Genomic DNA, 24,766 nt, shown 5'->3' with positions numbered 1-24,766 from the left:
AGGTTGCATCACTTTAGGTTGAAGGCTAAGAGAACGGTGAACATGGTAAAAGAAATATTGAAGTTAGAACACACAATAATGAACCAAAGAATGTTGAGTATTATTATGGTTGTTATGATCCCTTACAGTACCCTTTAATGTTTCCATTTGGAGAACTTGGTTGGCATCAACATATTCCCAAAAAAAGTGTCAATGAACAAACAAACAATAGGATAGTTACATGTTCGACAGCAAAACTTATCTCCCCCATGGGAATCACAAATGTCAATGACTTGTTAAATATGGAAGAGTCAGGTAAACAAATACAATTTCAATTTTATTTTTCCTTACATCATGCAACCTAATAGATTTTTCTTAACAGTGATGACAAGAAGTTCTGAGAATTTGAATTGTGTCTCGGTTACAGAATATTACGCCTACAAACTTTGGATACGTAAACATGATAAATCTTGCTTATTTCTTTTTGGTCGCCTATTACAACAATATATAGTAGATAGTTATGTGAAGTTAGAAGCACAAAGATTAGCTTTCTATAGAACACAAGAGCATGAATTACGACAAGAGTTCCTTCAAGGTGTTGTCGATGCACTAGCAAGTGGAGAAACTAATGCCTCAGCTATTGGTCGACGTGTGGTTTTACCAGCCTACTTTATTGGTGGTCCAAGGAATATGAGATGAAAATACATAGATGCTATGGCATTAGTGCAAAAGTTTGGAAAGCCTGACATTTTTCTTACATGAACTTGCAACCTTAATTGGACAGAAATTAGGCAACACATGATGATTCAAGAGGAAACACAAAATAGGGCCGATTTAATTGTAAGAGTTCTCCATGCTAAAATTGAACATATTAAAAAATAAATTTTGAAAAAAACAAATCTTTGGAGAAGTTGTCGCATATACTTATGTTGTAGAGTTCCAAAAGAGAGGTCTTCCACATGCACATTTTTTACTTATACTTTCACCTCATTATAAAATACATAATGTTAAAGAATATGATGAGATAGTTTCGGCTGAAATACCCAATGAGAAGTCAAATCCTCATCTATTTAGGATGGTGATGAAGCACATGATTCATGGTCCTTGTGGTGATCTTAACCCACTTAATGTTTGTATGAAAAAAAAAGGGCTTTTGCAAGAATTTATATCCAAAAGCTTTTTGTTATGAAACAACCCAAACTGACGATGCATATCCTACTTATAGAAGACGCGATGATGGAGTAAAGGTTATGGTTAGAGGTGCTGAACTTGATAATAGATGGGTTGTTCCATACAATCCATATTTGCTATGTAAGTTTGATTGCCATGTTAATTTAGAAAAGATTTGGTCACCTAGATAGACAGAAAAATCAATAGGACGCATAATGGTTGATCATCCAAGTGAAGGCGAGAGATATTATCTACGGATACTTTTATCCAAAATTAGATGTCCAAAGTCGTATGATTTTCTTAAGGTTTGTAAAGGATTTAAAGTTGCTACCTTTCGGGAATCAGCATTACTACATGGATATCTAATTGATTATAATAGCCAAAAATTATGCCTACAAGAGGCTTTCGTTTACCACATGCCATATGAATTGCAACGACTTTTTACAAGCTTACTTGTTTACACAATGCCATCCGATCCTCATCAGTTGTGACTATCTTTTGAATATGCCATGTTGGAAGATTTTTTACACTACAACAATTATTCAAAAAAAGAAGCAAAACGAAGTGCATTTAAGCAAATTAACACATTTATACAATCAATGGGAAGACAAATTCATGAATTTAATATATTGCCATTAGATCTATCATATGCTGATTTAGATGATGAAACAAAGGAAATAACAGCAGAAAAGAGTATTATTATATCAGAAGATGATCTAAAGTCAATACATAATCTTAACAAAAAACAAAAAGTTGCATTCGATACAATAATTGGAAAAGTAAAAGCCAATACATATGCTGATTTGGATGATGAAACAAAGGAAATAACAGCAGAAAAGAGTATTATTGTATCAGAAGATGATCTAAAGTCAATACATAATCTTAACAAAAAACAAAAAACAAAAAATTGCATTCGATACAATAATTGGAAAAGTAAAAGCCAATAAAAGTGGAGCATTTTTCATTGATGGTCCAGGTGGTACAGGGAAAACTTTCATATATAGAGCATTGCTAGGAATGATTAGATCAGAAGGACATATTGCATTAGCTACCGTAACATCAGACATTGCTGCATCATTACTTCCGGGGGTTAGAACAGCTCATTCAAGATTTAAAATTCCATCAGATTTAACCGATGGGTCAAATTGTAGGATAAGTAAGCAATGTTCTTTAGGTATATTAATTAAGACCTGTAAACTGATTATTTGGGATGAAGCTCCCATGGCTAAGCGATCGGAAGTAGAAGCTCTTAATGACTTGCTACAAGATCTTATGGATTCAAGAGAAATTTTTGGTGGGAAAGTAGTTGTACTTGTGGTGATTTTAGACAAACATTTCCAGTTGTTCGAAATGGTAACAATCAAATACAATCGTTGCCTGTTTGACAAACTCTCCTACATGGCAGTCATTGTGTCTACTACAACTAGATGAAAACATGAGGCCCTTACAAGATCCATGTGACAACCCGAAAATTTTTTCCTTGAAAAGTCAAGCCAATCAACCTTAAGCCAGACTTAATCCTGCTATCATTTAGCATTGTTTAGAGTCTGTGTGAGTGTTTTAAGCCTAGTACATTCAAGGAATGACTGTTAGGAAGTACTTGTTAGATTCACTGTACAACATTCAAGCCCTAAACTTTATCATGTGGAGTTTACGGCCGTAAACATGGAGTTTATGGCCGTAAACTCAACCAGGGCCGAAAAATCTCAACTATATATAAGGGCACTTCATTTTCCTCATTCTTTCCTTCCTTGGCCGAAATCTCTTCAAACTCTCTCAAGTATCATCAAGTTCTTCATCCAAATCCTCAAAAAACGTAAGTGTTCTTCACTCTAGTTGTTGTTATCCTTCTTAATCATGCATTATCCTCATGATTCATCCATGAAAACATCTTTTGGCTAGATCTTCAACTTTCACCAAGAACACACACTTGTTCTTGGTGGCCGAAAACTCATCAAAGGCCCTCAAAAGTGTGAGTATTCCATCTTCTATCTAGTTGTACATGTTAAACACTAGACCATAGCCTTGAATCATCACCAAACTCAACATCAATGAGAGTTTACGGCCATGAGTTTACACCATGGCCGTAAACCCTTGCAGTTGTCATGATTTGAGCCTTAAACACTTCTAGACCCTTGCTAACCCTTGGAACACTTGAACCTTTGAAACTCCTTGCCATTATGACCCAACATTATACCATTTGGTGAGTTTACGACCCAACACTTTAAGGTGTAGCCGTAAACACCTCAACCCCTTCCATTAAGTTGGTTTTTCTCATCCTTATGGTAGAGCAATGGTCCCTCAAGTTTCCCTAGCATTCAAACACCCTCTTACGCACATTTTACCATGAGTTTACACCATGGCCGTAAACTCATGGTCGTAAACACCTAATAGTGGCCTTAAACACCCCTTAGATGAATCACATGTGACTCTAACACTTGGTCCAAGTGTTTCCTAGTCACAAAGGATGTTTCCTTGCATGTTAGTTGCTTATAAACACTATATTCATGCAAATACTTGCCATATATGTCATTTAGGACCCGTTTGTATTTCGGGACTTCATTCGTGGAACTACTCATCCTTACGCGCATATTTGTTTGAATCACCCACATAAGGTGAGTTCATACCCCATAATGAATCTTTTAAACAGTTTTAAATGCTTTTAAGGGGGGAATACAAGTTGAACACAATGATAATTGTGTAAATGTTTGTTATAAACATCTTTCAAAAGATTGCTTATGTCTTTTATAAGTGATCAAAACATTTCAAAAACTCTTTTACAGTTATGTTACTTTATAGTTTAACAAAACTCCGTTTTTAAAGTACCAACATAACTTAGTAGATAAATGAGTCTTTTCAATAACAGTTCAAGTAAAATACTAGTAAGCTATAAGGGGTATAGTTTAGGGGTTCAGTTCATAGATACTATAACAGAAAGAACATACTATGGTACTATAACAGAACGAACATACTAAGATGCTATAGCATGGAACAACTATAGGATCTAATTATACCAATGAATCACTAACTCATTGTTCTAAACAAAAAGGTGATAGATAAATTGGGTATACATGATCACATAACTTTAATGTGGATTACACGGCCTAGCAACTAGTTTGCTGAAGTCGCGTTTGGTTCCCAGAATCTCTTGATAGGGGGAGCATAAAGTATGGGTACTAGCCTTCACATTATGACCTTAATAAAACAAACATGTTTTAAAGGAAATCAGTACGTCAGAATGTCAATTTAAAAGACAACTGAGTTCTTACATTTTCCCATTACTTTCATAAAGTGCCAGTTCCACTTGAAAGTTAATGCAAACTATTTTCGAATCTAGATAGTTATAAACTAGGGAAAACTTATATTTTACAAACGACAATCAGAACAGTCGAGTCTAGTACATTCAGTAGAAAGGGACCATAATGCTAACCTTATGATTCCTTAATGTATACATCAAGGGATATATACTAATAGGATCCGACAGGTAATAGGATGTGTGCTTTCCGCTTCATTTCTTGTTCCTTGTTTGGTTGTGGGCTTAGAGCGGATTCACTCAACCTATTATCCATTCGATCTTAGTTATATATATATATATATATATATATATATATATATATATATATATATATATATATATATATGTTCCGTATACATTAAATCATCATAAGGGGTACCAGGTACGGGTCACGTCATAGGACACTAATTCAATGCACAGTTTTCTAGTACAAAACATACTTTTCAAATCAAAACTTTTGGTATACAAAACTAGAAACTTATCAGTAAAGGGTTTAATTCATTTTATTAAACCAACATAACTTAAAGGACCTTAGGTGATTAATTCTAGAATACCTTCGTTTATACATCAGGGTTATATATAATTTATACCCGATAGATAGTTATATGTGTGTCTTCCGCCTCATTTCCTGTTCCTTGTTTGGTTGTGGGCTTAGGGCAGATTCACACAATTAACTATCTATTCGCTATTAGATTATATATATAGCTAGTATAAACTAAGTGATTCTAGAAGGAACCATTGTGGTTACTATTTTATTATAAGAAATAAGGGTTTTCCTAAAGAATCTTTTCATCAAATATAAAGGAACTATTACAGTTAACTCTGTGAGTACCAAGTGAATACGCCAGGGTTATATACAACAAGGATCTAACAACCAATGTGATGTGTGCCATCCGCCTCATTTCCCGTTCCTTGTTTGGTTGTGGGCTTAGGGCAGATACACACAATCGATTGTTTGTTTAGTTCGAGTTTTATATAACTTGTATCCATTTAGTACCCATAGAAAGGATTGTAGAGTTATTTTTACTTATCTTTCATCAAAGCAGGAAATATAGGATTTTCTGGAGGAACATGTGAACTTTTCTAAACATAAGTTACAATTTAGTACAGCTTTCTACAACATACTTACATCACTAAAATCTTATGAACTCACCAGCTTAATTGCTGATCAACTCTTTCAAAATAACTTGTATTCTCAGGGAACTAGTAGACAAGTACTCGTGTTGGGAATTCAGAAGATGGAGCAGTATAGCTTCATGTCTTATTTTGTTATTTACATATGTATTTTATGTTTTGTGAATACAAACATTGTAAACACTTTATTTCTAATGAAATAGTTGTTTATTACTTTGATTACTATGATGCATGTCTTGTGAAACTAAACATGACATCCTCCACCCCCAAACGTTTCCGCCATTCCGGTTTTGGGGTGTGACAATCCATAGTTTACTGAATTTCTCATAAGATTAGGTGATGGCAAAGAACTCTCAGATAATAATGATTTTATTAGTCTTCCTAAACAAATACTCATAGAAAATAATGCTGACCAGTTAAAAGTTCTTATAGACTATGTTTACCCTAATATATTTATGAGTTCAACCAATGTTCATGCATCATTAAAATGGGCCATATTGACAACAAAAAACATTTTTGTACATGAGATCAAGGATATCTTAATACACAAATTTCCAGGTGAAGAAACTGAGTATATTAGTCTTGATGAGACACTTGATCCAAACGACCAAGCTCATTATGAAGATCTTCTTCACTCTTTAACACCGAATGGTATGCCACCACTTCGACTTATTTTGAAGCAAAATGCTCCTATAATATTATTAAGAAACATGAACCCTACAGAAGGATTATGTAACGATACAAGACTTTTTTGCAAAGATTTCGGTAGGAACGTTATTCGAGCAGAAATAGCAATTGGAGATTTTGCTGGGAAACAAGTATTTATTCATAGATTACCTTTACAACCAGCCACAGGTGAAGAATACATAGTTCTGTTCAAAAGAATATAGTTTCCAATAAAAATATGCTTTGCAATGACAATTAACAACGTACAAGGCCGAACACTAGACTATGTAGGTATATATCTGAAAGAACATGTTTTTTCTCATGGACAATTGTATGTTGCCCTATCACGAGCTAGAACAATAGAAAATGTTAAAGTTGTTATCAGTGAATCACAACATTATACTGACACACATAAGACTAAAAACATTGTATATCGGGAAGTCTTACAATATGCGAACCAAATGTATGTTCCTACATCCAACAAAAATGTTAAAATTTTTGTAACAACTTATCGGTTTTAACATACAATACGTTATTAATGAAAATTTAAGTCATATTTAACAGGTCAAATATCACGCTAAAGATTCATGAAGTTACAAAATAACAAGAAGGTACACATCCAATGTTTACAACACTCATCATGATAGCAGTTCTATTGAAAGCCAATTTGATGTCCCTTGTTGGAAATCCATGAAGCATATTGAAGGTCAGTTATTATTTTATAAGTGTTATTGTAGATTGTTAATGTTACATCAGTGTACTAAGTTTGCAACTTTTGTACATATTCATGGATCCTGTATTGTAAAAATTGGATGTGGCATGCATTTACTAAGTGAAGTGTTAAACAAAATCCACTCACAGGAGGTCACGAGCACACAAGAGGTCACGAGCACACAGGTATGAACCACATAAGGTTTACAATTAGTTAATCAAAACAATAAATAAGATCAGATATGTATGTGTACTTCAATACCAAAAGTATTAGCACTTAAATATAATACATTTCATCCAAACTCACAATAATAGTGGCGTACTGTCCAAGAGGGGAGATCCAGAAAATGGAATAGTAATTGTGGAATCTCACAATTCAAAACTCCAACATTGATGCTTACATCTCGAAGTTTAGTGAGTTGTTACTCCTGTGCCTAGGCATGATCACGCCTGAAAGGAAGAAGATTGAAAGATTCATTTAGGGATTAACCTCTCCAATTCAAGGAAATTTAATAGCTGCAAACCCAGAAATGTTCGACAGTGCTAAAAGGCTAGCCAAGAAGTTGTACAACCATGGTAACAAGAAGGGTGACAAAGCTGGAGAAACTGAAGGCAAGAAAGAGGGAAAGGATAACAGGAAGAACAAAGACAATAAACGAAAGGGGCGACAAAGACAAGAGATCAATGAAAAAGCAGCAAACTATAGCAGTCCATGATGCTATAGCCCAGGTTGCCTCAACACCACATGCTCCAGCCTCAACTACATCAACTACTACCAGGTAATACTCGGGAACCCTGCCCAAGTGTAACAAATGCAACTACCACCACTATGGAGAATGCAGAGATATGCAGTGTACAAGTTGAAACCGTAAGGGCCATACTGCTCGATACTGCAGATCTCAGCCCCAACAGAACCAACAACCAAACAACAACAACAACAACAACAACAACAACAACAAAAACAACCGCAACAACAATAACAACAACAATAATGTTGGGGCTAGTCACACTTGTTATGGATGTGGAGGAACCAGTCATTTCAGACGCAATTGCCCCAAGGCTAACAACAAAGGGGCAGGAAGATCAGGAAAGGTCCTGACGTTGGGTCAAGGTGAGGCAATTTAAGACCCGACGGTTGTTACTAGTACATTCCCAGTTAAGAACACTTTCGCATGCATCTTATTCGATAGCGGAGCCGAACGGAGCTTCGTTAGTAACAAATTCAAACACTTACTAAACCAACAACCCCAAAAGCTAAACGAAGCCTTCACGGTGGAAATGTCTAATGGGAAAACTGAAACAACCAAACATGTTTTACGTAGGGTGCACATTAACACTAAACAACCATTCATTTCAAATAAATTTGATGCCAGTAAATATTAGGAGTTTTGATGTGATAATCGACATGGATTGGTTAAGCCCCCACCGTGCTAATATTATGTGTCACGAGAAGGCCGTTCGCCTTCACCTCCCCAATTACGAAACCCTAATAATCCATCGGCCAACTTGGTCAAATTTGGTCAAACTCGGTCGCAGGGTCAATATTGTCGTAAAAAGAGATAAAAAAAAAATCAAGAATTTCAAAATTAATATGCATAATATAGTTAATGATTTATTATTTAACACACACATGTGATTATTACTACATATATATCTTAAATTTTTAGTAATTATTCACGAAGTGAGACAATTGTGTGTATTTCAGTTTTTATGTATTTACATGTATCTAATTTTGTTATATATTTCCATCAAATTATGATTTTAACTTATGACTTTGACATATATAATTTTCCTAAAAATATTTCTACTTGAATTACCGAATCCGAGTACTCCCCGAGTACTGCCGAATACTCGCTACTCGGTAGTCGGCCGAGTAGGTACCGAGTAGCGAGTTCTACAACCTTGACTGTATATATTATATATGATGTATGTTTAAGTGTATTTGAAAAGTAGAATGTTATAATGATATGTTGGTATTTTTTTTATTTTGGTAATTTTGGAAAGTACAATGCTATTATGAGATGTTGGTAATATTTTTTGTTTTCTTTTTAGTTGGAAATGCTGCAAACGCTACTAAAGGACCCGACTTGTTCTGCTACATTGAAAGAGTGGTTTCACTCATTGCAGCCACCAAATAATAACAAAGGAAATGATGAGAGTGATGAGGGCAAGTAGCTGCCTTTTTAGGATTTTATGAAATGTTTTATTTGGAAGAATATTTTGGATACATTGTACTTAGTTTGGAAGAATATTTTGGATTGGTTGTGTATGGATTAATATTTTGGGTTAATATTTCTGTAAAATTATTGCAACTTTTATACATGTTATATTGTCTTTTATAATTTTAATGTTAAATAAACTAAAAAAAATGAAAATTATTTTAGCGACGACACAAACCTATTAGCGGCGACGAAACACTAGCAGCGACACATAGCTATTAGCGGCTACAAACCAATAGTGACGAGGCTTTAGCGGCCACCTTTTTGCAGCGACATGTTGCTGCTAATAACTTTAACGGCGACAAGCCCTATCTTTCGCGGCGACCCCCGTCGCCGTTAATACATTCATTTCTTGTAGTGCTAATAGATAAAATAAACTATAAATATATAAATATATAAAAAAAGACACTAAAACCGACAACTGAAATTTGATTCTCATATTTGGAAAAATGAATAGTATACTCCATATATGATAGTAATATTCATATATATCTTCAAATACATATGAGAGAAAAAATGAGGTAAGATTTGTGAAGATTGGAGAAAAATAAAAATAAAAATAACATTTAGGAGTGGGTTGAAGATGTTTTTAAAAGTTAATTTAGTCCAATAATGGTACATGTATATTAAAAAGAGTACAAAAATGATATATAAAGAACTCATATTTTATAAAAATAAAAGACCGGAAAAAACTGAAATTAGAGAAAAAATAAATAAATGGATATTAAAAAGAATACTTAAAAATATATGAAAATTGATAAAAACACTAGTTTATATATTATTTAAACTAGGTTTTTCTCAATAACCTATTTTGATAAAAACTCTATTTTTTAGATAAATTGTTTCAAATATCCGTGACATGTTTTCGGGCAATCGTCCAATCTATATGCATGCAGATCTTGGGTATCCAGTGCATTAATGGTTACTGCAAAATACTGCAAAACATGATAAATCCGTTAAATTATGATTTTATTTTAAAAATGGTTTACTAATTAATTTGATCAGATTCAAATCATTTTATTGTTTATTTTAAAAAGCAAGTTTTATAAACAATATTTTAAAATTTAACAATATTCTGTTTATTTTAACGGTCACATATATGGTAAATTCGTAAAAGTAGATTTAAAAAAAAAAAAAAACAAAATTGTGCCTTCAAACAAAATTAGGTATTTATTTCAATGTTTGGAGAAAAGTGTTTGAAACTTTTCATGCAAAAGCATCCAAGACCGATAATAATTTTGTCAATATCTGGACACGTTTCTTACGCTTCAGATCATCTTCTTGCCTATATAAACAGATCTTCGGCATCTCCGCCTACATACTCATCAACATAGTTTCTTATTCATCAACCATCAACCATCAACCATCAACCATCAACCATCAACATGCCTTCAACCATGCCCTCTTCCGCCATTTCTCAAACTCCAAATCTTCAAACCCTTTTGGAATCCGCTAAGCCTTTCCTTCGTGAAGAATTCGAGAAAATCGATAAGAGGCTTCCTTCCCTAATTGGCATTTTATGCTCCGCCGGTGCAGGAGAGTGTTACCACCGCACAGGAAGCTTCCTTGACCACCTGCGCAATGTTTACCGCATTATCAAGCTATGGAATGCACCGGATTCCGTCGCACTGTGCGCTCTTTTCCACTCCGTTTACTCAAACTCCTACAGCGACATCCTTCTTTTCAACCCTGAAACCGACCGCGACTCCGTCCGCAGCCTTATCGGAGACGCTGCTGAGAGATTGGCTCACTTGTTCTGCATTATTCACCGCCAGTCTCTCATCCACAAAAACATCATGTGTCAGTTCACTGAGTCAGAACTTCGAGAATACCTTGACGCTTCTGAGGTTTCCCTGAGGAACGCAAAGGAAAATGGTGTATTCAATGGTGAAGAGAAATGGCGTAAGAAGCTTCAAACACTTATCCCAGCTAACGGTCTGATTGGGAAGCATTACGAAACAGGCGAACTGGTCCCTGTTTCACGAAGAATGATCGGAATTTTCCTTCTGATGACAGTAGCCGATATCAGCGAACAATATTTCGGTTTTCAGGATGTTTTATACGATAACTTTAACGGGCGTCTTGAGCTAACAGGAGACAGCTTCGACACATTGTATCCAGGAAACGGTAAACCAGGTTTATGGATGAATGCCGCATCAAGAATGGCTGCAGTTTACACGTTGTTGGTGCGAGAAGAAGAAATTTTTCTTCAAGAAAACAAAAGTGATGATGGTGGGATTGATAAAGCAAGAGATGAAGATATCGAGCTTGTGATCCCATCAGTTTTCGACAATTGCACGAAGGTTCTGGACGCAAGTGAGCAGATCGAGGCGATGGACTTGTACTGGGATGCGGTTTACTACGATGGGCATGACAAGGTCAAGAAGGAGAAGGCAGGAGAGATGTTGGTGAAGAGTATTGAGAAAAACCCATTTGTTGGAGAGCCTCATGTGTTATTGGCTCAGTTTTATCTGAGTAGAGAGAGGTTTGAGGAGGCTGAGATTGAGGCTGAGAAGGATTTAAGTCTTTTGTTGCAGTGGGGGTGTTCATGGGACAAGAGGGTTTCATGGGAAGGGTGGGTTGCTTGGACTAGGGTGTTGTTGAAACAGGCAAAGAAGAAGTCGTGGCCACACACTGCATGGGGTGTCATCAATTTAGGGTATGTCAGGTAGACGATCTATCTATGTACGCTTGTTTGTGGTAGTACAATAAATGCATCACCGTGAAAAATGAGGGAGTTCCTTAGCTGTCTTCGTGTTTCTTTAGGTGTTTTTGTATTAGAAAAAACATGTAACGGTTACGTTGGATATTCCTATCTATGTGATGCATTCTGAAATTGTTTTTTCCTATTTGTGTTAAAAAAACATCATTAGTTAAGACTATTTTTATTTGCACTCTAATACCAATTTTACAATTTATCAACATCTAAAACAATGAAAAATAGCTATAATTAAAAATTACTTTAGATTTAAAATTGAATTAATTGAAAAGTCATAATTCAAAATAAGATAATCAAATTCCTCTTAGAATCCAAAAATTTCATTTTGAAAATTTGTGTTTTTTAATTTGAAGATAATGCAAATATATAATATTACTTTTCCCTTAATTAAATGCTATTATATAATATATTATCATTATCTTAATAAATATTATTATTAGTAGTATTATTAGTTTGTGTGTAAAACACATTATCATATATTATCATTATCTTAATAAATATTATTATTAGTAGTAGTATTAGTATCATTTTTAATTGTTTATATCTTAAATATATGTGTAAAAAAAGAGATCCATTAACGAAAAAAATAAAAATAAATAATAATAATAATAATAATAATAATAATAATAATAATAATAATAATAATAATAATAATAATGAAAATTAATAAATCCATCGGTATTCCGTAGCTATTCTGTAGCTATTTTCCTCCGTCGGTAGTCCGTGACTTTTCTGTAGCTAATTACCTACGGAATATATATAGATTTACTTCCATCGCTATTCTGTAGTTATTTTGTATATATCCGTTATAAAATTAGGGCATCTCATTCCGTAGGTAAATTACCTACGAAAATTTTCCATAATATTTTTTGTAGGAAAACACATTATTTTCTAGTTGTGTTACATTCACATGATATATATCATGTCTTGTGCAATACCGATCAAGGAGGCCTTCGTGGTTGACGTTGCCATGGTCGTGGTCCGTGTACACCACCTAGACCATTTGTGATTGAACGTTTTTGTGGAGGGATGTTATGCCGAAGACGAGAAATAACGCTCAATCATGGCTTCTTGACCGTTAGCCATATCAACGACCATTTTTTCAATTTTTTAAAACAACCAATTTACCTATATAAATACTAATATATACAACCTCATTTTTTAATCCGTTCTTCCCTTTCTCTATTACACAATTACATACATCTTTCTTCACAACCAAAAATTATGGATCCCAATCAAAATCAACACCCCCCTCCCCCCCCCAAAAAAAAAAAAAGAAAAAAAGAAAAAAGAAACTATCACAACTGCAAACCTAATAACACTTTTGTGTAAGATACAACTCCCCACCAATTCCCAACCATGGAATCACCTCAAAGTGGTTTTGCGAATTTGCTCCAAACCGGTTCCCCTATTCAAATTACAGAACTTTTCAAACAAAAGTTCCAAACTTTAATTTCTCGCCTTATCAACAACAATTTCATCCCAGTTTCATATACCAACAACTTTTCCACAACAATCACAACCACCACCTTCAAAACCCCCTTTTTTGCCTTATTTTGTGTTGGAAACACAACCTTCACCACCACCACCACCACCACCCCAACAAAAAAAGGAAACAAATCGTCCGAACCAATACAACCGATAGGGTTCCATGAATAAAAGAGAAAGAAGAGAAGCCAGCGGAGGTGTGGATATCAGCTTCCCAAGACCCAGTTGAAGGAGATAGTCAAACATTTAATTGATTTTCGGAGAAAGTAAGAAGTGTATTCTACGAGTTAATGGGAAGTGAAAGTCGAAATCACAATCAAATTAACTCGAAGTGGCGCGATTTGAGGCTAAAATATACCGAATTTGGAGGAATTTACAACAACCACAACAACCTACTCAAAAATGGGTCAAAACATGCCTTAAATTTAAAGGGGATCCAAATTGGAAAGTGCAAACCGAAGAAACTTCACAAACCTGTTTTGGTTCAAAGTGTTCAATACACCCCGATTGCAACTTCCCAACAATCGGACGAGCGCACACATATATATATCAATGGTAATCCGATACATCTTGAAGACAAGCAACCTGTTCGTCGGCCAATTGGAAGAAATAAAACAAAAAGCGGGTTCATCGGCTTCGGGTTCTACCATTTTCGATCATTTTGGAGACAAATTAGATCGATATGTCCAAATACAAGAGACCAAGACGGATATGATGAGTGGGGTAAGAAACAAAATGCTAGAAGCAGAAACGTCATTTTAAGTGGCACAAACGACGCTTCAAACAAAAACTGATATGGATATATTAAAGATGAAAGCGGCCGATCTCGAAGGCGATGGTTTTGAGATATTTCACGCGATAAAAGAATTTGTTCGAACCCAATATAGGAATAGAGGATAGTTTTTTAGTTATCTTTGGCATATTAAATTTTTTTTTGAACCTTGCATTTAAAAAAAAATCATGTAGTTTTTTTTAATGTAATGTGGTATTTTAATTCAATGAAAAAATAAGTTTAAATAATATGTTTTTTTAAATGTAATTTTAAATTAAAAAAATTTAAAAATGATTTTGAGTGGTGTATTAGTGGTAGAATGTAGTGACAAGCACTACTATAGTGGTTAATACCGGCCAAAAGTTTAAAAACTTAAATTAAGGAAAGTAATTAAGAAATTCAATTTAGATAAAATGAAGCTTTTAAAGTATTAAATTCATATGTATAAATTAATTTATATTTCTTAAACTAAATATCAGTATTAATTAATTTACATCAATAGTGTAAACATTTAATATAAACATAAGGTATGAACATAAATATTTTATTTAAAATTGGTAATTTTTTCTTACATAATAACCAATAATAAATCTAATAATTATTCCCCTAAGAAATCATTCGTAAAAAAATACGATTGATCACCGCCGCTTTGCGCGAGCGTGTGTGTGTGTGTGTGTGTGTATATATATATATATATATATATATATATATATATATATATATATATATATATTTGTGTGTGTATGTGACACCAGTAGATTTAATTTGGGTCAGTCAATTTACATATAATAAGCGTTAAAAATGATTTTTTGATAGCCTATTATTATTTAGGATAAATAATCTAAACCAAAGTTATAGTATATGTGACAATGATCTCGTATATATAAAGAACGTTGAAATCTGAGTTAGTATGAAGAAGTTAGGCTTCTTTGAAGTTTTGCGATTAAACCACACAACTCTACACATCGTAAAAAATGAATTTTTGATAAATTACTTTTTAGACTAAGAGATCTAAAAAAAGTCATTGTTGTCGTTAAATTGAGAGCGTGCATATAAATAACGTCCAAATCTGACTTCGTGATAGGAGTTATGATTTTTCGAAGTTTCAGTGCAACAAAGCGGGCACGAAAATCAAAATTCTAAGCGGTTGATTTTTAGCCAAAACAATCTAAACGAGAACTGAATATCTTGTCAATATGAACTAGTCGATAAAAAGACAGTCGAGAATGGAGTTTGTATGTAGAAGTTATGAATTCCGCATTGTACGTCTTTAACAATCTAAACCAGTTTAAATATGAATTTTTGTTAGAGCAAGAATTAGATGCTGAGACCATAATGAAAGTTGTAGAGATTGTCGAGAGAATTTTGAGGATATAAAGAATATCGAAAACGAAGCTCGTATGTGAGAGTTATGGTCATTCGAAGATTTCAGAAAAATACCTGATGCGATGACGTGGTGGCACTGGAGTGCACCACGTGGTAAATCGGCCACCCGCTCCTCCAAGAGACGCGACGACGTAGCTGCACTATATCATGACAAGTGGCACCACCATGTGGCGACACATGGCACTTTTTTAGAAGAAGCATGGGTGGATGAATCTGAGTACGACACGTGACGAGCAACCGTAGGAGCCAACAAGCTCCGTGTGTGCAACACACATAATAAAGGTGCACGACGTGCCATCCTGTATGCTTATAAATAGCTACGAAATGAGTCCATTTTACCTCACCATTCATTTTAGCTCTCCCTCAAACATGGCTAGCCATTGAGTTCAATTTTTTTAGGTTCTTATGGGTATTTATTAAGGTGTTGAGGGGTAAAGGTGTCCGGCTAATATAAGCTTTAAATTTCAGAGTTTTGTCTGAGCATTTTCCCAGTTTTCGCTAAAACTTATGTAAGTTAAGCTACACTCTTTTGCTTTTAGTGTAACTTTTATTTATAGTCATAAGTCATTATTATGAACCTATAAATATGATTTATCGGTGATTCCAGTTCATAATATTATATGATCCAGTTAAGGGAGACATATCTAGAATGGTCACGTTGACTTGGTTGTTGGATTTTAGAAAAGCTATAAGCCGGAATGGTCCTGCCCCCCAATTGTCCTGCCTGGCTGATCCTTACTTCATAGAATTATCGGTACTCATTAGGTTCAATAAGAAATCTCGACTACCATTAATCGTCAAAGAATGATTAGACTAAGACTTAGTGATATTCATACCTAGGTCACGTTAGAGGAAAAGATAAAATACCAAGGCGAAGTTTTTCTTAAGTTTCGAGGCATCCAACTTTAACAAGTGAGTGCATGGTACCCTTTGTGAACATGATTTTTAATATAAGTATTAATTAAAGAATTAAATATCTGATAAAGAGTTTATATGTGATATACATGCTTATTGCCTAGAATATGTGTTAAGAACATATTTGATAATATATGATATGTGAACCATGTATGGTTCTATATGTGTTAAGATATATATATATATATATATATTATTTCATGATAATAATAATATAAGTATCATTAGATAGAAGGATAAATGTTTATTAATACCTAAATAATTTGTATACACTGAAGTAGGATAGTTTAGTCTAAACAGAGTTGGTATTAGGAGTTGTACATTGTAGTTTTACCAAGAGATAATATAAGACTTGAAAAAGAGGCTTAAGTTTAATAAAGTTCGATAATGGGTAGCAACTTCTTAAGAGTACATGCAAGACATGAACGAATGGTAGAATTTTGACATCCTTGGTCCGAGAGTATAGGTTAGGCATAGTCATTTGTCTTGGTCCGAGAATATAGATTGGGCATAGTCATTCGTCCCTGGCCCGAGAATATGGATTCGTCATAGTCATTTGTCATTGGTCCGAGAGTATGGATTGGTCACAATCATTTGTCACTGATCCGAGAGTATGGATTAGACATAGACATTTGTTCCTGATCCGAGAGTATGGATTAGATATAGTCGTTTATTCTTGATCCGAGAGTATGGATTAGTTAAAGCCTTTAATTTATGAATACGATAGTATAGATTAGTTTTTTTTTGGAAAGGGAACTTCCCTAACGAGGCTTTCCGGGCCAGCTTTCGCGCACCGACTAATCCCCCGCTGCAAACATGAGGCTTTGCCTCATGCCCTGGAGTCACTGCAGGCGAACCTCCATGGACACAAGGGCTTAGTAGTGCCAGGATTTGAACATGGGTCAATAGGTTAAAGAGATTCATTTTTGACGACACACCTTCGCAAATTGGCCCTGCTTGCCACAATTATGGCACCCACTTGCGGATCAACAAACACCCAGTCACAGATCGACAAACACCCTCGTGCACCTTCTCGATTCAATAGTTGTTCTTTAGTCACATTAATCATATGTTATTAAATTCATATAATCTCATATGATTAAATACACAAGAACAATTACTAATTTGAGAATGTGAAAAATAATCTTGTGCACATAAATCATATGCGACTAAGGTCCCGTTTGTGCAACACACACAATAACCATTTGTTTTAGCTCTCCCTCAAACCTGTCTAGCCATTGAGTCCAATTTTTTTTTAGGTTCTTAAGGGTGTTTATTAAGGTGTTGAGGGGTAAAGGTGTCCGACTAATATAAGCTTTCAGTTTCAGAGTTTTGTCTAAGCATTTTCCCAGTTTTTGCTAAAACTTATGTAAGTTAAGCTACACTCTTTTGCTTTTAGTGTAACTTTTATTTATAGTCATAAGTCATTATTATGAACCTATAAATATGATTTATCGGTGATTCCAGTTCATAATATTATATGATCCAGTTAAGGGAGACATATCTAGAATGGTCACGTTGACTTGGTTGTTGGATTTTAGAAAAGCTATAAGCCGGAATGGTCATGCCCCCCAATTGTCCTGCCTGGCCGATCCTTACTTCATAGAATTATCGGTACTCATTAGGTTCAATAAGAAATCTCGACTACCATTAATCGTCAAAGAATGATTAGACTAAGACTTAGTGATATTCATACCTAGGTCACGTTAGAGGAAAAGATAAAATACCAAGGCGAAGTTTTTCTTAAGTTTCGAGGCATCCAACTTTATCAAGTGAGTGCATGGTACCCTTTGTGAACATGATTTTTAATATAAGTATTAATTAAAGAATTAAATATCTGATAAAGAGTTTATATGTGATATACATGCTTATTGCCTAGAATATGTGTTAAGAACATATTTGATAATATATGATATGTGAACCATGTATGGTTCTATATGTGTTAAGATATATATATATATATATATATATATATATATATATATATATATATATATATATATATTATTTCATGATAATAATAATATAAGTATCATTAGATAGAAGGATAAATGTTTATTAATACCTAAATAATTTGTATACACTGAAGTAGGATAGTTTAGTCTAAACAGAGTTGGTATTAGGAGTTGTACATTGTAGTTTTACCAAGAGATAATATAAGACTTGAAAAAGAGGCTTAAGTTTAATAAAGTTCGATAATGGGTAGCAACTTCTTAAGAGTACATGCAAGACATGAACGAATGGTAGAATATTGACATCCCTGGTCCGAGAGTATAGGTTAGGCATAGTCATTTGTCCTTGGTCCGAGAATATAGATTGGGCATAGTCGTTCGTCCCTGGCCCGGGAATATGGATTCGGCATAGTCATTCGTCATTGGTCCGAGAGTATGGATTGGGCACAACCATTTGTCACTGATCCGAGAGTATGGATTAGACATAGACATTTATTCCTGATCCGAGAGTATGGATTAGATATAGTCGTTTATTCCTGATCCGAGAGTATGGATTAGTTAAAGCCTTTCATTTCTGAATACGAGAGTATAGATTAGTTAAAGACAATCATTTTTGACGACACATCCTCGCAAATTGTCCTGCTTGCCACGATTGTGGCACCCACTTACGGATCGACAAACACCTAGTCACGGATCGACAAACACCCTTGTGCACCTTCTCGATTCAATAGTTGTTCTTTAGTCACATTAATCATATGTTATTAAATTCATATAATATCATATGATTAAATACACAAGAACAATTACTAATTTGAGAATGTGAAAATTAATCTTGTGCACATAAATCATATGCGACTAAGGTCCCGTTTGTGCAACACACACAATAAAGGTGCACGACGTGCCATCCTATATGCTTATAAATAGCTGCGAAATGAGTCCATTTTACCTCACCATTCATTTTATCTCTCCCTGAAACCCGTCTAGCCATTGAGTCTAATTTTTTTAGGTTCTTATGGGTATTTATTAAGGTGTTGAGGGGTAAAGGTGTCCGGCTAATATAATCTTTCAGTTTTAGAGTTTTGTCTGAGCAGTTTCCCAGTTTTCGCTAAAACTTATGTAAGTTAAGCTACACTCTTATGCTTTTAGTGTAACTTTTATTTATAGTCATAAGCCATTATTATGAACCTATAAATATGATTTATCAGTGATTCCAAGTCATAATATTATATGATCCAGTTAAGGGAGACATATCGAGAATGGTCATGTTGGCTTGGTTGTTGTATTTTAGAAAAGCTATATGCCGGAATGGTCCTACCCCCCAATTGTCCTGCCTGGCCGATCCTTACTTCATAGAATTATCGGTATTCATCAGGTTCAATAAGAAATCTATACTACCATTAATCGTCAAAGAATGATTAGACTAAGACTTAGTGATATTCATACCTAGGTCACGTTAGAGGAAAAGATAAAATACAAAGGCGAAGTTTTTCTTAAGTTTCGAGGCATCCAACTTTATCAAGTGAGTGCATGGTACCCTTTGTGAACATGATTTTTAATATAAGTATTAATTAAAGAATTAAATATCTGATAAAGAGTTTATATGTGATATACATGCTTATTGCCTAGAATATGTGTTAAGAACATATTTGATAATATATGATATGTGAACCATGTATGGTTCTATATGTGTTAAGATATATATATATATATATATATATATATATATATATATATATTATTTCATGATAATAATAATATAAGTATCATTAGATAGAAGGATAAATGTTTATTAATACCTAAATAATTTGTATACACTGAAGTAGGATAGTTTAGTCTAAACAAAGTTGGTATTTGGAGTTGTACATTGTAGTTTTACCAAGAGATAATATAAGACTTGAAAAAGAGGCTTAAGTTTAATAAAGTTCGATAATGGGTAGCAACTTCTTAAGAGTACATGCAAGACATGAACGAATGGTAGAATATTGACATCCCTGGTCCGAGAGTATAGGTTAGGCATAGTCATTTGTCCTTGGTCCGAGAATATAGATTGGGCATAGTCGTTCGTCCCTGGCCCGGGAATATGGATTCGGCATAGTCATTCGTCATTGGTCCGAGAGTATGGATTGGGCACAACCATTTGTCACTGATCCGAGAGTATGGATTAGACATAGACATTTATTCCTGATCCGAGAGTATGGATTAGATATAGTCGTTTATTCCTGATCCGAGAGTATGGATTAGTTAAAGCCTTTCATTTCTGAATACGAGAGTATAGATTAGTTAAAGACAATCATTTTTGACGACACATCCTCGCAAATTGTCCTGCTTGCCACGATTGTGGCACCCACTTACGGATCGACAAACACCTAGTCACGGATCGACAAACACCCTTGTGCACCTTCTCGATTCAATAGTTGTTCTTTAGTCACATTAATCATATGTTATTAAATTCATATAATATCATATGATTAAATACACAAGAACAATTACTAATTTGAGAATGTGAAAATTAATCTTGTGCACATAAATCATATGCGACTAAGGTCCCGTTTGTGCAACACACACAATAAAGGTGCACGACGTGCCATCCTATATGCTTATAAATAGCTGCGAAATGAGTCCATTTTACCTCACCATTCATTTTATCTCTCCCTGAAACCCGTCTAGCCATTGAGTCTAATTTTTTTAGGTTCTTATGGGTATTTATTAAGGTGTTGAGGGGTAAAGGTGTCCGGCTAATATAATCTTTCAGTTTTAGAGTTTTGTCTGAGCAGTTTCCCAGTTTTCGCTAAAACTTATGTAAGTTAAGCTACACTCTTATGCTTTTAGTGTAACTTTTATTTATAGTCATAAGCCATTATTATGAACCTATAAATATGATTTATCAGTGATTCCAAGTCATAATATTATATGATCCAGTTAAGGGAGACATATCGAGAATGGTCATGTTGGCTTGGTTGTTGTATTTTAGAAAAGCTATATGCCGGAATGGTCCTACCGCCCAATTGTCCTGCCTGGCCGATCCTTACTTCATAGAATTATCGGTATTCATCAGGTTCAATAAGAAATCTATACTACCATTAATCGTCAAAGAATGATTAGACTAAGACTTAGTGATATTCATACCTTGGTCATGTTAGAGGAAAAGATAAAATACCAAGGCGAAGTTCCACTTAAGTTTTGAGGCATCCGACTTTATCAAGTGAGTGCATGGTACCCTCTGTGAACATGATTTTTAATATAAGTATTAATTAAAGAATTAAATATATGATAAAGAGTTTATATGTGATATACATGCTTATTGCCTAGAATATGTGTTAAGAACATATTTGATAATATATGATATGTGAACCATGTATGGTTCTATATGTGTATCATTAGATAAAAGGATAAATGTTTATTAATACCTAAATACTTTGTATACACTGAAGTGGGATAGTTTAGTCTAAACAGAGTTGGTATTAGGAGTTGAGCATTGTAGTTTTACCAAGAGATAATATAAGACTTGAAAAAGAGGCTTTAGTTTAATAAAGTTGGATAATGGGTAGCAATTTCTTAAGAGTACATGCGAGACATGAACGAATGGTAGAATTTTGACATCCCTGGTCCGAGAGTATAGGTTAGGCATAGTCATTTGTCCTTGGTCCTAGAATATAGATTGGGCATAGTCGTTCGTCCCTGGCCCGGGAATATGGATTCGGCATAGTCATTCGTCATTGGTCCGAGAGTATCGATTGGGCACAATCATTTGTCACTGATCCGAGAGTATGGATTAGACATAGACATTTGTTCCTGATCCGAGAGTATGGATTAGATATTGTCGTTTATTCCTGATCCGAGAGTATGGATTAGTTAAAGCCTTTCATTTATGAATACGAGAGTATAGATTAGTTAAAGACATTCATTTTTGATGGCACACCCTCACAAATTTGCCCTGCTTGCCACAATTGTGGCACCCACTTGCGAATCGACAAACACCCAGTCACGGATCGACTAACACCCTCGTGCACATTCTCGATTCAATAGTTGTTCTTTAGTCACATTAATCAAATGTTATTAAATTCATATAATCTTATATGATTAAATACACAAGAACAATTACTAATTTCAGAATGTGAAAATTAATCTTGTGCACATAAATCATATGCGACTAAGGTCCCGTTGGATATTTATTGTCTGCGAATGTTTTCTATCCGAGAAAGAAACCATGCTCCTTGATTTTACATTTGACTGACTGTGTTGAATGATGAAAAATGACTATATTACCATGTTGTCCTACACTATCTTACAATGTACTGCATTTCTATTTGATTTTTTTACTTTTCATAAAATCATGCATTCAACATTAGACAAATGAAATTATGTTACAATTTCTTTAATTTTTATTTCTAAAATCTAAGTTGTGTTAATTTATCACTCGTGTAGCACACATGTTTTAACCTAGTAGGATAATAGTTAAATCAAAAATCAAAACGCCTATCTTCTACATCTTTAAATTTGGAGCAATCGACCTTGACAAATCAACAAATGCATAGTTCTTTCTGAATATTCTTTATGTGTTTTAACAGATTTATAAACCATTACCATGGTCTGAACATACCAGATGGTAATAAAATATTAGGTAAAACTCTTTGGTCTTTAGTCTCTTGAATCATTAACATACTTTACACACCACATCTTTGATAAAATGCTCAAACCAAATTTTATATCGATCTAATCATTAGCTTAGGTTTCTTTGTATTATATATATATATATATATATATATATATATATATATATACTGAATCATCAGTATAAATAGGAAATCCATGTTAAAAGCACACATAATATTGTCTTTCTAAAGTATTTGGAAATAAACTGTGTATATATATTAAATAATCAACATAAAAGTCCAAGCAAAACTTATATGTTATTAATTTAAAAAATCTTTGATTTTTCATTACCATTTTTAATTATTAATATTGTTTTTCTTTTTTACCTGTGGTTTCCTCGAGTTGTAACCTAGTGTATATATATATATATATATATATATATATATATATATATATATATATATATATATATATATATAACATCAAATAAAAAGAAAAATTTTGGTAGGAAAGTAAAAAAAAAATTATATATATTTTTTTAGTAAACAAACAAAATGTATCATTAGATGATTCAAAAGTAAGATGATTCACAAGAAAAAATTCAAATAAAAACCTTCATGATTCATTTTAAATAAATCAAGAAAAATTCACTTTTATGGCAATTTTAATGAATACCAACAAAATCATCGTAAAAATGAATAATCGATATGTTTTTCGGGATTTTGTTTCTTGTGAATCATGTTATTTTTAATTCATATAGTGCTTCATTTGTATCGTTTGTCAATAAAATATACAGAGAGAGAGAAAGAGAGAGAAGAGAGAGAGAGAGAGAGAGAGAGAAAGATCCGATAAGAATGAAATATTAGGTAGGAAGGGTAAGAAGTGCATCATTTACATTATTTTTGACGAATAAAAAAATGAATATATAGATAATAAAAAAATAATATGATTCAAAAAAGAATTTAAAAAATGCATGGATTATTCATATTTATGGTAATTCACTAAAGTTGTGTGAAAAATGTATCAAAACTTATTATAGTATAAAAATGAATCTTCCATGTTTTTTTCATGATTTTTTAAATAATTATGTTATTTTTGTATTATCCAATTATTCATTTCGCTGGTTCGTTAAAAAACATAAAAACGATGGCTAAATCTTAATTATTGTATGAACGTGTGACTAAATCTGGACCAATCTTCAAATAAGGTAATTTAGGAATTTTAAAATAAATTAGTTTATTATGTTTAATTAATAAAACCAATACTTTATTGCCAACTAAATTAATAACCAAAAATAATGCCTTGTGTTTATGGAATTTACATAAATCACGTTTTCTTCGTCACAACCCTAGATCATCATAATTCTCACCGGTGCCGCCTATTTGCCACCGGTAGCCACCATAAAATCTGTTTCACACTATCCAACCATGTACTACACCTTATACTAACATCAATAGCCAACACTAAATCCATAGGTGACACCAAACTACCCTTTTTAATTCTAGAGAGAGATGGGCAAGAATGACGGATATGCCATGGAAACTACGATGAGCAACAGTGACAGAGGATGAAGAGGGACGTGTTACAGCAAATTTGTAGATGAAGGTAGCACAAAGAGTCACATATACTACCTTTGACGTGGAACACCATTTGAGATGCTCAAAGACAGAAAGACAGAGGTTACGACATCTTAAATTAAGAAACCGAGTTCATTCTCCAGCAGTTCCGAGACCTACATCGTCAAGTTGTCAAAGTAGACCTCATGTT

The 24,766-nt window shown here is 33.8% G+C and overlaps 1 protein-coding gene across 1 annotated transcript; it reads left to right on the top strand.

The window, feature by feature from the left end:
• The first annotated feature begins 10,489 nt into the window (after nucleotides 1-10,489).
• LOC145069190 (uncharacterized) lies at nucleotides 10,490-12,021 on the top strand. Its single transcript, XM_079016138.1, has one exon. It carries the CDS (start codon nucleotides 10,560-10,562, stop codon nucleotides 11,844-11,846), a length of 1,287 nt encoding a protein of 428 aa, XP_078872264.1. The 5' UTR covers nucleotides 10,490-10,559; the 3' UTR covers nucleotides 11,847-12,021.
• The last annotated feature ends 12,745 nt before the right edge of the window (nucleotides 12,022-24,766 follow it).

Source organism: Lactuca serriola, chromosome 8 (assembly GCF_051521515.1).
Source record: "Lactuca serriola cultivar US96UC23 chromosome 8, Lser_US96UC23_V15, whole genome shotgun sequence".
In the NCBI taxonomy this organism is placed as follows: domain Eukaryota; kingdom Viridiplantae; phylum Streptophyta; class Magnoliopsida; order Asterales; family Asteraceae; genus Lactuca; species Lactuca serriola.
This window is presented reverse-complemented; position numbering and strand designations above follow the sequence as displayed.